The sequence below is a fragment of the Erithacus rubecula genome (genome assembly GCF_903797595.1).
Source record: "Erithacus rubecula genome assembly, chromosome: 13".
Lineage (NCBI taxonomy): Eukaryota > Metazoa > Chordata > Aves > Passeriformes > Muscicapidae > Erithacus > Erithacus rubecula.
The window spans coordinates 15,977,283-15,995,308 of record NC_136665.1 but is presented as its reverse complement, the minus strand read 5'-3'; the positions used below and the strand labels follow the sequence as shown (position 1 = coordinate 15,995,308).

Here is an 18,026-nt window from a genome sequence, read left to right as displayed (position 1 = left end):
TTGCCAGCTGGCATGAACTCCATCCAGTCACAGAGGTTTTTGGATGGTACACTCAGCTGAAGGGGCTCTATGATGCAGATTGAGGATTTTCAGAAATGTCCTTTTAGTTTCAAGAGTGCTGACAGCATCGGAAGTAGAAGCAGAATGTGAATTTTATGGTGTTCCTGCAGTACCCTGAACATCCTTATCTCTGTGGTCCAGTGTTCCCCATCTGTACTGGGGTGATAAGAAGGTACAGCTTGTACCACAGAGGAAACAGAGCACAGGGACACAGCTGGGATAAGGGGCAGTGCCCCCCTGTGCCCTCACCCTAAATCCATAGATCCTACAGTTTCCTGCTTTGTACCAGGAGTGATGGGAGCTGCCTCTCCTCAGAACCACAACTGTCCTGCTTCTGAGGGCAAGTCAGCCACACCTGCCCCTGGCTGAAAGAAACTGGAAGTGCAAATGAGGTCATTAGCTGAGGAAAATCATGTTTTGGTGCTGTGAAGGTTTTAGCAGGTTGAGGAAGGTCCACTGTGGGAAGGGCTGGTCTGGCAGTAGGCTGGGAAGGAATGGAGACTGTGGATCCTGCCCTCTGCTCTGCATTTCTGAAGAGAAGCACTCAAGGGTATTTAAAAAAACTTTAGCAAAGCTGAAAAAAAAAAATCAGGTGAGATCAAGAGAGGGTGAAAATACCTGTGGCTCGTAGAGTTCATGGGGAAAGGTGAGTCATGGAAATGTATATCAGCTTTTCAAATGTCTGGGGCAGGCTGCTGGGCTGCCCCTTGGACAGGCTGCATGCCTGTGAAATGGGTAAATTATCTGCAGAGGCGTTCTGGAGAGTGCTTTAAAATTAATTGGATGGAACATGCTGTAGGAATGTGAAATATTAAAGCAATTACTATTTAATGTATCACTTTTCTGAGGTGACAGCATAAACAAATGCAAACATTCCTGACACGTGTGGCAGGTCCCTCCACTGCTCCCTACCACGTGCTCTGTGCTGCTGGGGACTTGCTCAAATCTCCTGCAAATCATCCATGCCAGGGTGAGCATCAGTGCAAAAGTCAGGGGATGGAGCCTGAGGGTTGGTCTGGTTCTGATTGCCCTGTGTGGGTCATCCAGCCCTCCTGCTGTCAAGGACAAGACCCTGGGGAGCCCTGGGCTGACCTGCACTGCTGAGGCAGTGGTGCTCCAGCTTGGGAAAGTTGTGTCTTCTGCCTAGCATTTAGTGGGAGCATCTGGGTCTGGAGCCAAGTTAATGGATTTCATTAACATTTCTGCTCTCCTCCTGGAAGGAGGGTGGTGCTGCAGGCTGCCAGCAACCCCTGTCCTCCAGCAGAGTGTTGGACTGGCTTCCCCACCTGCAACATTTTTGGAGTTTTTTCCACTGCTGTGACTTCTCCTGCCGAGGAGGGATGAGCTTTGCTCCTGTACCTCTCAACAGAGTTTTCATCTCATGTGAGAATTCATCAGATATCCAGGATGTATTGAACCAGCAGTCCCTGTTCCCTGTGTGCTTTGAGGCTCTGATTTCTGCTTGTTCCCTCCTAAAAGGCAGGAAATTAAGTGCAGTAGCTCATAGTTCCTCTGTGCTATTTTATTGCTAGAGAACAAAACACTGAGGAAATAAAATTACTTGGGAGGAAGATGAAACCTATTCAAGAGAGTAACTCATGGTTTTGGTTCTTTTTTTAATTTTCAGGTTCTACATTGAAAGCATTTCCTTTCTCAAGGACAAAACCACAGTAGAGCTGTTTTTTCTAAATGCCAAGTCCTGTGTGCACCAGGTAAGACTTGGAGCTTCTTGTGCATCCTTTATTGCTCCTCTGCCACAAACCCAGTCCTGAGAATTTGGTAGGAGCCATGTCTGATTTCTAGAACTAATTGAAGTATTAAGACCTCAGCATGCTTGAATGCTGATGCTTCATGCTAATGGATAAAGCTGATGATGGTTTCCCATTCCTGCTTTCACAACCCTGCTGTGTGCTCAGTGCTCTACAGTGAGTCATAAAAGCTTTTAAGTTACTTGAAATCTGGGTTGTAACTTCCCAGGTAGGCTCTGCTCAGTGGCACATTTCCCTACACTCTGCATAGCAAACACTCAAGACAAGCATCTCTGTATTGACCTTGAATCAAACTTTTCTTAAAAAAAGGCCTGTGAGGAGGGTCCTCTGTTGTGGATTTGATCCCTAATTCCTTTATTTAAATCAGTAAGGTAGTAAAGTAACAGCAAATGGTAATAGCAAATCCTATAAAGTAGCAATCACAAGCAGTTGCTGGAATATTTTCTGGTTTTACTTTCTGGTTGAAAAAAACTTCCACTGTTACCCTAAAATATTCAGACTGGTAAAATACATGTCATTAAAAGTCACATCAGGATGTGATAATCAACATCTTAAAGAATAAGGTTGATTTGCTGCAGGTACATCTTGGTCTGCAACAAGAGTGTGACAGCCAACCTTGCCATGCCCCTATACACAGCTGCAGTTCACTCAACTTTACTCTGCTGCTTCTGAGATTTTCCAGTTACTGTCAAACTCTGGTGCTTTTTGTCCTCACTCGTGGCTCAATCAGTCTGAGAGGATCACTTGGTTCTTACAACCTTTCCTTGGGAAACAATCCTGTACCACTAACTAGTGGTGAAGATCAGTGTAGCCAGCCAAAGATTTTACCTTTAATATACTTCAGATTTTGGAGGATTCTTATTCAGTTTCCAGTGTTCATTATTTTATGAAAGAATATAGAAACCTGAAAGTGGTTAATGGCAGAGCTGTGACTCTGCTTTTTACAGGAGTTGCTTTCTGGAAGACTGAAGGAAATTGGTTCATTTTTACAACATGCTGAAGTTTGAAAGATGCTCGAAGAACTTGGGGCCTCACTGGTTATAGCTATTAAAAAGCAAATCTCCATTTGAAATATCTGCCACTTAAAATGAAGGGTCTTGGCAGCTTGAAGCCATCCTTAAATTGCTCCTTAACTGGAGCAGTTTAACAAGACAGGTAGTGCAAATAATTTTGGAATTGGAAAAGTGGGTCTCTTTTTGGGAGGGAATGTGGAAAATGCCACTGCTATTGAAACAAGCCCTAGTCAATATTAAAACATTTGGGTGCTAGTTTGTGCTTATGTGTATGAATAAAGCATATTAGAAATCAAAGGAGAAGAAAAAGAATATTTGAAGGCAAGCTGGCTCTTTTTTTCCCTATGGCTTGCAAGGTATGTGCTCTAATTGTAGCAACCCAAAGTGTGGCATCCCTGTTCCTGCAAGCAAAACTGCCAGAAGCAGAGGGTTTCTGTTGAGTCCAGTTTCTGTGGGCAGCAGAGGGATGAGGATGAGGAGCATCACTTCCCTGAGAGAAGAATCTCTGGGCAGCACCAGGTGATTCAGCTCACAGGGAAAGCTGGGGATGCTTGGCTCTGCCTGCAGCCCTCTGTGCTGGCAGTTTCACAGCTCAGCTTAAGCCTGTGGCTCCTTCAGCAGGAGCCAGTTCATCAACTCTCAATTAGCTTTTAACCTTCCAATTAACTCTTGTAAGAATATGCTTTCTACGTGACAAACTTCAGGTCAGTCTGTAGATTTCAAGTAGGCATGAAGGGCACGTGGGGCCAACCCTCATGCTGAGCTCCTGGGATGTGGACAGGAGGATGCACAAAGGCCCCTTGGATGTGCTCCCACAGACTTCCCTCTTCTTTGGTGCTGCTGGCTCCTTTTTGGGGCAGGGAAGGAGCCCTGGGATGAGAAGAGTCTGAATAGGAGCACATCCCCAGCTCCACGAGACAAGTGGCTGATGCTCATTGATGACAGCCAGGAATGTTCCCTGGCATTTCTCAGTCATTAATCCAGCTCCATGAGGTTAGACCTGCCTCTGCTTGGCTTTCTGGTTTTGCTCTTTTTTTTCCTCTTTCTTTCCTTTTCTTTCCTTGCTGCATTCTTGGAGTGGGGAAATCCCAGTGTGTCAAAAAGCAGGAACTCACACCCAGCCCATGAGCTCAGTGCACAGTGCACAGCAGTGCCAGAGGATGCCCTGCCAGGGCAATATCCTAACCTGCATCTCTGCATGAAGCCTGTGCTCTGTGTGGGCCAGGAATGTGGCTTGGGATTGATGCTGCAATACCTGGTGTGTGCTAAGACCTGTGTGAATAAGATTGCTTAAAAGTCAGTTGTGTTTTTTTTTGCTTTCACAAAGGTGTTTCCAAAGTTTTCACTGCAGCTTTCCCCCATAGGGGAAACCCAAATCCAGGGTGGTGCAAATGTCTGATGCTTGAGTGCTCTTGTGACATTCCTGAGTGCTGGCATGTGTTGACAGCACAGCAGTGTTGGTACCTGTGCTCCCATGGCCTCTGTCTTCAAAGGACAGTGATGTTTTCCTGAGTAGAGGGGGACAGGCTGATGCTGCCCTGCATGCCTTGGACATGCCACTTCTCCTGCTGGCACTTGGGACACACCAGGAGAGCCAGACAAAGGCTTGGGTGAGCCCATTCAGAACCATGGCACAGCTGTGTGCCAGCCCTTCCTGTGGAGGGGGTTGATCCTTGGCTTACAAGGTTCAGAGGCTGCATCAGAAATGTATTTACAGTATTATTTGAGATGTCTGTGTGTGAAATCCTGGAAGTGGCTGCATCTAATCAGAGAGAATGGAATCCTCCTAATAAAGTCCAGCACCTCTGGGGTCAGGCTGGAGCTGATGGGCAATGTGTGCTGGCCATCAAAATTTAGGGTAAATACTATAGCATATTGTTATATTCTTGGTTACATAATATATTACAAAATATGATTATGACTAATAAATAATGAAATCAAAAACTGCATGACAGCTCTGAAAAGGGTGAAGGCTTGCTTGGTGTTTGCAGTGCACAGCCACAATTCCCTTCCTCACTTTTCAACCCCACATTCCTTCTTGCAAATCTCTCTGCTCCTTTCTGCAAATCAGGTACTGCTTTTACCCTGCCAGGACTTGGAGGAATCTGGAGCTTGTGGATTTTGCAATCCTGTAGACATTTTGGCAAGGAAGGGACAAGATAGACAATAAAAATCTCAGCTGCCAAAAATTTATTTCTTTCTACTCCCCACCCACTCCCCCAGCTCTGTGCAGTCAAAGCTCCTTTGTGCCTCTGGGACCTTTGCTGGCACGTGCCAGGTTCGTGCATCCTCTGTGACCCGTTCTCTGTGCAGACTCCTGCCTGTGGAGCCAAGGCTGAGGGCTGAGACCTCATTTTTACTTTTGTGCAGCCTCCTTTGCATGTGAACAGAACACAGCATTTGCTGTTGCCCTTGCAGAGTGTCTGGTGCTCCCTCAGTGCACAAACCTTGGCATCCAGCTGGGACAGCCAATGCTGCCAGAGCTCTCACCCTGCCCTCCTTTCATGTCAAGCTGCCCATTTTCCTCCTGCTCTGGTGCTGCAGTCCCCAGCCCCTCTCAGTCCTGTGTGGTCCCAGCAGCTGCCTGGCTCCTGCTCTCCAGCATCCACACTCTTGGAGCTTGGAGAGGCCACATCCCTTGCCAGGAACAGCTTGGACCACCGAGCAGGAGGTGGGAGCTGGTGATAATTATATATCCAGGTCTGTGGAAGTGCATTCCAGTGAACTTGGTTAAAAACTCATTTATCCACATGTATTTTGGGAGAATGCAAAGGCTGGAAGTGCTTTGTGTACATCTGGGCTCTCATTTTCTTCCATGCCTCTCTTTTCCAAGTCTTTGAGCATCGCTGCCTGAAAACCTTCAGTGGTGGCAACCTCAGTTCTCTCCCATCCTTACTCCAAAAAGCTGGGTTAAGATTTATAGCAGTCTGAAACCTACTGTACAGCTGGAGTTTAGAAGAGTGGAAGCCTGCTGCTTGGTTCCAGGTGGAGTGGGTATCTCAGAATGGATGTGTTTGCACAGTTTGCTGTGTAACATGTTCAGTGTGTTGTTGCACAGCCCGTGACCATAGCTGGGATACTTTCAGGGAGGTGGGTCAGAACTGGTCACGCACTTGCTGATGATAAATTTGGAAAGATAAATGAGTCTTTTCTTCTTTTGAAACAGCCACGTTTGGAAAAATAACACCCTACTTGGCTAGCAAAGCACTGTCAAGTTTATTATGCATTAGGGCTAACCTCCATATAGCTCTGCAGCCATACAGTTGAGTCTTTGCCAGGTCTTAAAATATGTTCTGTAAATGAAGATCTTGGTCAAGTTGGCTGTGTTCCCCTTTCCCTCTGCATCTCTGGGTGTTGGGGGATATAAATTCCCATTTGTTTCAAGGACTGGTAAGAATTGCTTTAAAAAAAAGAAAAAAATAAAGGGAGAAGTTAAAGGAAATGTAAGTTTTCAGAGGAGTCTGTAACTGTGATAGCTCCATGAACAGCAATGCTTGTGAGCACTTGGCTGCCTGAAGACCAGTGCTTACCAAGAAGAGCTGTTGAAACAGACCCCTGGTGTGAGCATAAAGCCTGGCTGGCTCCCAGCTCATGGGGAGCAAAGTGGTCATATATCAGAGAGCTCTTGAAAGCTTTATAATGGGTATTTCCTAATTCTCCCCCACCTCCAGGGAGAGGGGAATGTTCCCATGTAGTCTGATCCTAGCCAAGGCTGTTAAATACCCTCTGTCCATTGCTGAATTGGCTCTTCTGCTCCCAAAGACTGCACATGCAAAGCCCAGGCTGAGGTTCAGCAGGACCTTTTGCCCCTCCAGAGCTGTCCTCTGCTGTGGATTGTGCCATGGCAGCCACCTCCACATCAGCCCTCACAGCAGATGAGGAGGATGGAGCCTGTGAACAAAACCTGACAGGAGGGGAGGCAGAACCCCACACTGGTGTACTTTGGCACATCTCCATGGGGCATCTCATTACCCCCAGAGCCCTCACATGGGGCTGTGCTGGTGGCTTTGGGGAGGGGCTTGGCCATGGTGTGGGGACAGTCCAGGGCCTCCTCTGAGAGTGCTGAGGTGCCTCCAGGTGCTGCTGTAAAGGGTGAGGGTGCCCCAGGCACTGTGAGGCTCTTGGGGAGGTGCAGGTTGTGTCCCAGCTGGGCTGGCCCATTGCCTATGGAGATTGAGCTGATTTGCAGCCAGAGTTCTGTACCTCACATCCCTCCTCTGGGTCTAATGACTGGGTTAATTGCCATGAAGAGTCCTGCAGCTTTGATGTCCTGGCCACAGAGCAAAGGTGCTGTGACAGCTCAGCCAGGTCTGTTGTGTGTGTTGGTATCTCACCGTGATGCTGGGGTAGGAAAGGGAAAGGCTGTGATTATATTTTAAGGTTAATGACACTTGTTATTTACCTTGGCTTGAAAACCAGGGAAGTCTATGCCTTTTCCCCATTCTCTGCTTTTACTCTTGTATTAATGAGAAAAAAGCAGCAGTAAATGTGTTCCTGTTACAGGGGAGTCTTGGAGTAGCTGCTTCTGTCCCTGGAGTTTCATCTAAGTGTTGGCTGAGGCACAAAAGGCAAAGGGAAATGGATGAGAGTGGCTGGCAGAGACAGCAAAATAAAGGATGTAACAGGGAAACCTGAAGCTGTTCCTTACCACTAGGCACTTTTATTTTTGAGCTGGGTTGGCCTGAGGTGGGAAGCATCAAGCCTGGCCAGGGAAGAGCTGTGTTGGCCTCTGCACATGCACTGAGCTGTGTTTGGTCTCAGGCTGTGCTCCCTTGTGCTTGGTGTTAGGGGCTGTGGGGTTCCATGCATGAAATGGAAGATATCATAGACCATGTAAATGCTGTGAAGCAGCTGTGAGGCTTTCTGAGCCACCCAGGCTGCAGGGCCCCGTGGGGGAAATGCAGTGGAAATCTGAAATGCTCCTCTGAGGAAGGTCAGGAGGAGCAGGCTTCCTTTTGCTCCTACAGCAGCTCATATTCTGCTGCTTTTGTGCTTTGCTTTACCCCCCTGAGCTGTTGGAGGCAGCTTTGCTTTACTGTGCTTTTTCTCAGCTCAGAGTTTCTGTCCTTGGGACAGAGCCCCAGTTAAGATGCTCAGCTGAGCTTGGTGCATCTGATGCAGGAGGGAGTGGGATGGTGGCTCCAGTGCACTGCAGGGCGTGTGAACAGCAGGTGACACCAGCACTGAGGTGTAGGTGTGAATGCTGGTAATTAGGACAGGCAGTTTAAAGCTGCAGGTTATCCATGTGCTGCCAGTGTTTGTGCAGTAATTAATTACCCAGCACAGCCACTCCAACAGGGCGAGTGACAGGATCTGCCTGACCCAGTTCCTCCTGCCCAGCTTGTGTGGTGGAACAGGTTGTGGCCAACACCCTCTGCCCTCCCCAGCCTGTCAAAAAAAAGCCTTAAACAGTGAAAAACTGCTAAGCTTTTTGCACTGCTGGGCCTGCCATCCCAGCTCTCTGGCTGCCAGCACACACAGCAGGGATTCTGCATCCCTGGTGGGAATAAGGTGCTGGATAAGGACACAGGGGCACAGGCACTGCTTTGTTCACTTGTGCTGGGTCCACACCCAGCTAATTGCCTGCCTCAGTTTCAATGTCCTGTAGATGTTTGGGTCCTTTCTTTCCCTCTGACTAATTGCACCCTTCTTTCAGCTTTTTTTAAATCACCTTTCGGTAATCACTGGTAATTATATTCAATCTTGTGGCTGTCTCGAGGCTATTCAATCATAGTGTATGCATTTTTGGGGGTGTCTTTGGCTAATACAAATTTTTAAGGAATTAGTTTGAGGGAACAAGTGTATTGGTATCTCAGATCTTCAGGTGAAATGATTTTGTTGTCAGCCTTTAACCTCTGGAGGTTACATGTGATTTGGACAAACCATGTCCCCTTTCACTTCTTGCTCTGGCTCTAAAGAGTTAACTATGACAGTTCCTGTGTGTGCTTATTTTTTTAAATCTGCTTTAATCTGAGTTTACGGCCTAAAGATTTGCTTAACACAGTTAATGCTCATCTGACTATCATCACTCTTGATCTGAGTTTTCATCAGGATTTCAGACTTGTATCTCTATGGCAGTAAATTCTAGTGTTGTTGCTGTGTCTAATGAGGGTTCACTGCCCTATTCATGACCGAGCTTGTGATTTTTATCACATTCTAAGTCTGTGTCTGTGCAGCAAGACTTGAGCTCCTAGCTGAGCTGGGGGCTAAATTCTGCCCATGGGCACTGAAGGTGGAGTTGATCTTTACCAGATGCTGAGACAGTGACCTACAGTAATTGCCAGCCAGTTTGGACACCTGCTGCAGCCTTTTATTACTCTGATGTTTATCAGGATGACAAAAGCCACCATCTGAATCTGCTGGGCCAAGTGCAGTGTTTAGATAAGCCAGTGGTCTTTTGGCTGGATCTATCACTGGTTAAAATGATCCACCCCTGTGCAAACTCTAATTGAAAAATATCAGTTCCATGCCATCCCTGGGGCTGCAGTCACCAGTCTCTTTAAACTCATTTACATCTCAAATGTAGAAGACTCCGATTCCATTATCTGAATGACATACATCTACTTAACCTCATGCTGGTGACCTTGTTCCCACTTGGGATGAATCTAGGAAAACCTTCACCACATGGCCATGGGAGCACTGGCTGCCCTGGCTCTCAGGGCCCCCCACTTGCTCACTGAGGTCTCTGCTTGAATTACCCTGGTGATGGCAAGCATTGCAAATTAATCTTCTTACAGTCATTTTCCTCATCTATTTTTGAAATCTGACCTTGCTGATAAAGCAATGTTAAAACAGAAACCCCCATCTGCCAACCTCCAGGATGAAGGATGATTATAAAATCAAAATATTGCCTGTGTGAGTGGGAAGAGTCACAGTCCTGCACTCCACAATGACACATCACTGTCTGGATTTGTGTCAAGCCAAGGGCTGTCCAAACTCCATGACAGCCCTGGGCAGAGCTGGATTACATTATAGCAATGGCCAACTGGGGAGCCAGATGGCAAATAATGTTATATTATGGTGAAAAATACTTCCAGGCTCAGAGGGAATTGTCCAAGACACTGTCACTTGGAGAGCATTAGTCTGTCAAATACGGGCTGAGCTGGACTTTGGCATCTTTGCTTCAAATCTGTGCTCTGCTACTTAGCTACTGCAGGAGTTCAGGGCAGTCCCTTCACTTCCCTGCACCTTTTTTTCTGTGATTTTTAGTCCCTTTAGAAGGTCAGTTGTTCTTTGGCTTGGTTGGGTTTTTTTGTTTTTTTTTTTTCTCCTGAGCCTTGCTTTGAGTGGCCCCAGTCTCCTGCCCCTGTTACTGTGTGGTGACATGGATGATAACTAGGGCTGATCACCCTGTTCTGAGGTTTGCAGCAGCTGGAGAGACATGGTAACCCCACTCCTGTTTGTCTGCTTTGCTTGGTTAAGACACCTGCAACATCTTCAAGATGTCAGGTTAGGGAGGACCCTCTTAGCTCTTCACTCCTTTACAGCTTCTAAACAAATGAGGGCACTGGCACAGAAATCCTTCATCCTGAGAGCAAAGACTGAAACTTCCTCACCTGGAGAAGCCAGTCCCCCTTCATGCTCTCTTTGGTCTCCTAAAGCCCTGAATGAAATGGTTTGTGGGATCACTGTTAGCACTTGTGGCCATGCCATAGCAGCCAGTAGTGACCAGAGTTTAAGGCCAGTATCTAGGAAAAAGCAAATAAACACGGAGGAGCAGCCTTGTAAATACTATTGCTAATTAGCTAATGGCTGTGAGGTGCTTTGAAGATGAAAAGTGAGGAGGTGCTTGGTTATTATTAAGTCCCAAATCCCCCAGCAGCATCTCTTGCTGTGGGTGAGCAGAGACTCTGCTGCAGCAGCTCATGGAGTGCTGCTGAGCTTATCTGAGAGCCAGCAATAAATCAAGAGGGCTTTGGAGAGTTAAATCTCCTTGAGTTTCTTGTAGGCTTAAAAGGCAATGAGCCACACGTAGCTGACTCTGCCTTGGGGCAGGGCAGTGGTCTTGATGAGCTTTTAAGGTCCCTTCTGTCCCTGTTTTCCCTGATTTTGTGATCCAGGGGCAGCTTTGCTGAGCCAGATCTCACCTGTCCTGCTGAGCTGAGGTTCCCAGTGATGGCATTTTCTCATATCTGAGTTCTTTGCCTGCTGGTGCAGGTCACTGTGGTGCTGGGGTGACCTGATCTCCTGTAATCCTCTCACCACCACAGCTGGCATCAAAGGTTGCTTGGGCAGATGCAATTTAAGCTTTCAAAAAGCCAGCTCAGATGTGCATGACAAAGACTAACCTGATACAGACCTGGAAGTAGCAAAGTGCCTTAAAATTGCACCTACATGAAGACTTTCTGGGCTGAAATCTTGCCTCTTTTCTTAAGCACCAACATGAAAGAGATCTGAAGGAAGGATGCACTTCAAGCTTTTTTTTTTTTCCTCTTGTGATGCGCCCCTCCTCTTCTTCTAATAAAATATGTCTGGGAAGGCTTTGGGGGCTACTCCTGCATAGCTGGTGCCACACCTGTTGGGAAGGGGAAATTCCTCTTGGTCTGCCTGTCAGAGAAGCCCGGGGGAGTGCTGCTGCTGGAATGTTTTCTTGACAAAGCTGGCAAAAAAACTTCCTTTCCATGAAAATTGAATTATTTGTTTGCTCACTTTTGAATTTAGTCTCTGTGGGCCAGACCTGCAGCTGTGGTAAATTAGCTCAGCTCCAGATGTGCCCTAATACATTTTGAGATGTCATTTCCCTGTATGTGTATGTAATTCTGTAGATCTTCCTGCTGCCCTGGTTTTGGCATTATTTCAGCTTTTGGTCTGCTTTATCTCCTCTTCAGCCAACAGACCTGGGGACTAAGGATGTGTTGGGATCTCAGTGACATGAGGCAGGCATCATGTCCAATCTCTCTGTTAGCAGAAGGTCAATAAGAAAAATTTGTGTTCCTGGGCTGCTTCATATGCTCAGTTTTGTGCTTTACCCAGGATGCAGGAGGAGTCAAGGGTGCAACTGTCAGTGCATCTCCTTTGCTCTCCAGTATCACACTGGTCCCAGAGCAGAACCAAGGCCAGGGGCTTTCCTGGTAAGAAACTAACCTGGAAAGTTTGTACTTGAGCTTGTAAGCAGGAGAAAAAAAGAAGGATCCTCATGTAGTTTTGATGCTTTGGCAGCTGTGGAGTTTGAGTACATACTGCTGTTAGGATAGGGCTGGTTTTGGAGTGGGCTCAAGGCACAGGAGATTTCCAGCATGGGGCTCATGCTGTTTTTCTGAACATTGCTCTTGAGCTCCAGTGGAGTTGGAAGAAATGAAGGCTGTAGGATGCAGGTGGAGCAGGACAGGACTCAGTTATTCTGTCCTTGTGATTAATCAGGATAAGTGGTTTAGGATCAGGGCGCTGTGTACCACAATTGCAACAAACAAGGAATGGTCCTAAAACTGTAAGCAATAAAACTCTTTCTCAAGAGAGGGATGCAGTTCCTTGGTTTTCTCTGGGCTGGGACAGGGCTATCCAAGTGGATGCCTTGGGACAGACAGTGGATGCTCTGGAGAGCAGAGAAATGAGCTGGGAAATACCTTTTCTTGCAGATGGTGTCAGGTCTTGTCAAACACTGATACTTGTCCAGCTGATATGTGCTCCTGAGTGCCATCCAACCGTGTATCTGCCATGCCCCATCCCTGCAAGTGTTGAATGCCAGGCTGGACAGGGTTTGGAATAAACCCAGGGCAGGGGGCTTGGAACGAGATGATTGTGAAGGTCCCAAACCCAACCAGTCTGTAATTCCAACCCAAAACTCTGAATCTGTGACCTGTGAACCTCTACCTGAGGAGGGGATGTGCTTCGAGCCGCTAAAATCCCTTCCTTGCTGCATGGCCAGGGCTGGCAGCGTGCGGGACCGCAGTAACAGCATCCCGAGAAATGCATCGACCGCAAGATCTGTGAAGCGAGCGGGCGGAGGGCAGGGCTCGGGGCGGGGAGGACGGGCTCTGTGGCTGTGTTTGTGGCTCTGTGGCTGTGTGTGTGGCTCTGTGGCTGTGTGTGTGTGGCTCTGTCAGCGGGGACACGGGGCGGGGAGCGCCGGTCCCGCAGCCGGAGCCGGCGCCGCCTCTCCCGGTGCCGCCTCCCTCCATCCCGGCTGACGCTCCGCTCTCTCCGGCACAGGGACAGATCGAGGTGGACAGCGAGACCGTCTTCAAGTTGGCTGCCCTGGTGCTCCAGGTGAGTGGCTCCCCCCGGCTCGGTTTGGCTCAGCGCTTTTCACTTCCCGATGTTTATTTTTTTTCCTCCCCATTTCATATGGACAAGCCCCCGCAGGGTTGTTTATGGTCTGGGAGGCTGGAACTCATAGGGGTTATTTTTCTCTAAGAGAAATATTTATATCAGGAGTTTTAAATTGGAAGAATGAAAGCTAATCAAGGGAAGTAATTTATCTGGGCACGTTTCCATTCAATTTATCGCTTACCTTAATTTAAATACATTCCAGAGATCTGGGAAGAGAAGTGTAAATATTGTAGCTAAATCAGCTATATTATGCCTGTGAATCTTCTTTTCCTAGCATATGGTTTTGATACCTCTGTCATGTTGAAATATACAGTGTCAGTTTTCCCTGTCATTAATCTAGTTTTGTACTACTTAGACTTAAAACTCCAGTTATTTGCAGCTTTCGGTGAAACAAAATTCCACCTTTAAGAAATTGGGGGTTTTCCCTCATTGCACTGTCATTGACAAAGTGCCACAGCAGAGCTGCAGCAGCAGTTTGATCTGCCTGAGCAGTTGTTTTCATCTCGAGTGAGCACAATTCCTCCCAACTGCTGACCTGACTGTACAGCCAGCCTGGATGAGAGAGGAGGGAGAATTGTATTTCACTTCTTGTGCACTAAAAACGACATTTGATTTGCAATGTGAAATGCATCCCCGTTTTGGAAGCAGTTTTATTTGTGCTGTAGGTGGATTATCCCAGCTGGGAGCTGGAGGGGCCAAGCCCAGCTCTCACATGCAGGCAGGGCTGTGTGTTTTGCAGGGAGCGTGGTGGGGGTCAGGATCTGCCTGCAGAGCTGTGGGAGTGGGGAAGTGAACAATGCTGGGAAAATCGAGGGTTTTAAAGAGATCATGTTTTAATTCTGTCACTGTTTTTCAATTGTAGGAAGCTAAAGGGGACTATTCCAGGTAATAACATTTTCCTTTCTAATACTGGTGTGCTTGATGGATGTGTTTTTCTGTGTTGGCATTGTATTCCAAACAATCACAAATGGGGGCAAAGTCCAGCTGCGAGCAGTGCTCGAAGAAAGTGAAATGTGCTGCTGGGCTGGATAAAATCTGAGTCTGCAGAGTGAGTAATGCCTTTTGTGAGCAAGCTCTGAGTCAAAACAATGTTTCAGGCCACCACGCTTTGCTCCCCTCCCAAACGTGGGTGCTGCAGTGGGAGAAGGGGCAAGCTCCCACACCTCCCTGCTGGAAAAGCTGTGCTTTGCCAAACTTTGGCCAAGCAAAAAGTGTCCTGTGTTTCTGCAGCCCCGTGTTTGGGTCCATGTGGGTGACCTTGCCCACAACCCAGCACGTGCAGGACACAGGGCCAGCTGCCCTGGGATCAATGAGCTGTGTTCTCCTGCAGCTGCCCTGGGGCCTCTCCCTCCCCACACTTGACCCAACAGTTGTGTTGTGGCTGATGTGTGACCCCCTTGCTCTGCTTGAGCTGTTTAAAGCTGCATCATCAGGTCTGGCTTCCCCTTGGAGGTGCTTCTTACCCAGCTCTGGTGATGGGAAGGGGCTGTGGGGAGCAGGTGGGGTCACACCTGGACCTGCTGGAGCCACGGGGAAAGACCTTCTATTAGAAACAGCTCACTAAGCAAATAGAGATTCAGAAGATTGGCTTTGGTCACGTTAATATTTTACTACTTGCTGAGTTTCCATGTGGGAGGAGAGGTGTGTTTTACACTTTAGCTACACCAGTTTTGGAGAGTGTTCGGTACAGACCTGTCTGCCCAAATGCAGTTAAGCCATGCTTGGCTGCCAGAGTGACTCTGCTTTCTCTTGAGGGGGCAGTTGTCAAGTAAATGCCAGTGCCAGTCCCTAGACCCCTTCCCTTCAAAAGCCTGTCCATTCTCTGCCAAAGGACATGCTCTGTGAACTCCATCAAACCTCCTCCTCCTGTTTGTTGGCATGCTGTCAGACCTGCAGGGAGAAAGAGATGTCCTTGATCAGCTGGGTGGGCTGGCTGTGCAGACCCTTTCTGTTCCTGTTCATGCTGTAGACCTGCTTTGTGACCCCACTGTATTGCTTATACCTGTAGTATGCTGCATTTTTCTCTAGAAAGACCCCTTATCTTGCTTGATCACTACAGGACACCCTAAGCTTAGCTCAGAAAATCACTGCTGACTCCACAATAAGTAACTTGTTAAGCTGTAGCAACTAGTGGCACAATTGGTTCTCAAAAATAGGGGTTAGTGTTAGAAATTACCTTAGTAATCCTCATAAACTTAACCCTGCGTCCTTATCATTTGCCATAAATAGGTTTGTAAGTAGGACTTCATGGGCCCAAGAACTGTGCTTGTGGTTGTTTTCCGTGGTTCCCTGGACACGTTGAAAGGAGTGGATTGCCCGTGGTTACCTTCAGAAGTATTTAAAGAAAATTGTAGGGAAGAGCACTCTGCTACAAGAGTGATTTCAAATGTAGCTCTTCCCTGAAGAGTTGCATGGAAATAGCTACAGCAATTGTTTCCTCTGTTAAACTGAGCATATGTTGTTCCCCTGTAGCAACTGAGCACAGCCAGCTGTCCCAGGCCCAGTGAGCACACCAGGAGTGAAGGAATTCCATGTCACATATCACAAGTGGTCCTTTGGGCCAGTGCTGATAAGCAGTGGCTTAATTACCAGCATATCTTAACGATGATACTGCAGGACTGGCCTCTGCTGCACAGCTGCTCCTGTGCAGTGTGGTTTGCCTCCCTTTGCAGTTCCTTGAGTTTAGTGTGTTCTCTGCTCGCTGTCATTTGGACATTCTGCTTTGAATCACCTTCTGGAATGTGGCTCTTGCACCACCTCTGCTTCCGTGAGAACGTGCAGGTTGATTTTTTTGATACTGGATTAGTGCAGAATGGACATGAGTAAATACAGGAATTGCCTGAAGTCCTGGAGATTAGCTCTGTGGAAGTGAGGGTTGGGCCAGTGCAGGCAGTGCTGGGGATCTCTTCCTGCCTGATTTTTCACACATCCCTTGGCTTTTCCGTGGGGACACATCCTGGTGGGGTCACCATTGGTGTTCCCACTGATGTCAGCTCCGTGCCAGGGCCCCAACACTCCTGTGCTTCTACAGGAACCTCTTTCCCAATCCACTGCTCAAATTCTCAGATAACACCCTGATGGCAGGGAGCAGCAGCCTCCTGAGAAACACCCTCCCCTGCCTCATGCTGAGTGGGTTAGCACATTCCTTGGAAATCTGTTTCTTTTCAGGGAGTGAACCTGACACGTGGACGGTTGGAGAAAGTAAAAAACTTTTGATTTCTACAACACAAAGGTCACTCTGGAGGGGCTTTGCAGTCTGGTAGCACTGGCAACATGGGAACATCAGGAACTTTGGGGTTTGGTCCTTGCAGGTGCTTTGCAGAAAGACCTCAAGGTCCTGAGCTGGGCTCTTTAGGACAGGGCTTTCACAGAATCATAAATGGTTTGGGTTGGAAGGGACCTTAAAGATCATTTAGTTTGTGCCTTATTATTCGAGAAGAGACTTTATGTAAGATGAAACACCCAAGTCCCACTTTGAGAGGACCCTGGTTTTGAGGACATCTTTATAAAAACTTAAATGCATGCTTCAAAATTAGACCTGCAGCTTGTCCTGATTTGGACAACTCTGGATTCTTAAAGGCAGCCTAGACTGGCTTTGGGACACAGGAGGAAGAGGTGGCAGCAGACCATGGCCAGTGTAGCTCACCATGTACCCATTTCCTTTTCCTGTTTACCCAACTGGTGATCCCAGCCAAGATAATTCCCTGCTGTGTGTGATGAAGAGGATGTCACAGGGATGCTCAGTGAGCTGCCCCCTGCCTGGGATAGTGTCAGGGCTGCCCTGAGCAGGGCAGGACAGTCCTGCAGCTCTGCTGTCCCCAGAAGGGCTGGGATGCTGCAGATTCCTGCACCTGTGCAGTGCTGGGCACGCTTTGCTCAGGGGAAGGATGCAACACTGGCTTGTGTTTGCTTTTCACAACTCATCCATGGCTTCCAGCTGACTGCTCCTCAAATTCCCAGCACTTTTTACCCAGCTCCTGCAATAGGAGCCCCAAGCAAGCATTAGTCATTGATTGGAGTTTTGAAACTCTGTGTGAGTTAATTGCATTTCTCCACTCTCCTATTTGCAAATGAAACAGAAAAATCTGCAGGCCTGGTTTTATGAAATCTTGGTTTTTAAACTCTATACAAAAATTTTAGGAAGAGAATGTGATTCAAATTGCAGCTTCTGGCATGGCTCACTTTTGGGGGAAAAACATACATGCTCTGTTTATTTTAGGAATTTTATTTGAATTTTTAAAGAAACAATGTTTTGGCAGTCTGTTAATTATTCATCTTGTAAATATGCAACATATAAAGTCTGGCCTCCTTGGGAAATAAATGATTTAGCTGTATTTAGTTTATAAATTAAGCATCTGCCCTCAAAAATGCTGTAAAATATTATATACTTTTATCTTCCTTTGTAGCTTGATGAGAGAGACAGTTTATAACTGAGAAGTCCTAAATGCTGTCCTGGCATTGGGAAAATGTTTATCAAAATCAGATTAGCTGCAGGGACTATATAAGGAAAGTAACTTGGGGACAAAAAAAGTTTATTTTTTGACTGATAATCTTGGGCCATATTTTCCCCAGTACCATTTCCAGGACTGAAACCCAGCCGTGCTCCCTGGAAGTTAATTAAATTGCTGGAGGAGGGCTTCTATTTTCTTTAAATAGCTGACACATTCGTTTTTGATTCTGGCCTGTGGGCTGCAAAGATAACTCCCGACTGGTATAACATAACACAGACAAAATAATGAATTCCTGATAGCTGACATGTGCGAGGCACCGGGGTTTATCATTATGGGGGTGATAAAGGCAGTTTGTAAAAGGGAAAGGTTTGGGTGAGAGAGAGCCCTGCAGCTGAGGCTATGGAGTAACTGGCTCAGAAACTCCTGGATTTTACTTAGGAAAAAAGTGAAGTTCTTGATCTAGG

The 18,026-nt window shown here is 47.2% G+C and overlaps 1 protein-coding gene across 5 annotated transcripts in view; it reads left to right on the top strand.

The window, feature by feature from the left end:
• Positions 1-18,026, top strand: part of FRMD4B (FERM domain containing 4B) — a 126,886-nt gene that overhangs the window by 73,843 nt on the left and 35,017 nt on the right. For 4 of the 5 annotated variants that reach the window (XM_079317431.1, XM_079317432.1, XM_079317429.1 and 1 more), the window contains exons 5-7: positions 1,688-1,772; positions 12,992-13,048; positions 13,974-13,996. In XM_079317431.1, coding sequence (XP_079173557.1) covers positions 1,688-1,772; positions 12,992-13,048; positions 13,974-13,996 — 165 coding nt within the window. The remainder of the gene's footprint in view (positions 1-1,687; positions 1,773-12,991; positions 13,049-13,973; positions 13,997-18,026) is intronic. The other variant, XM_079317433.1, reaches the window with a different exon arrangement.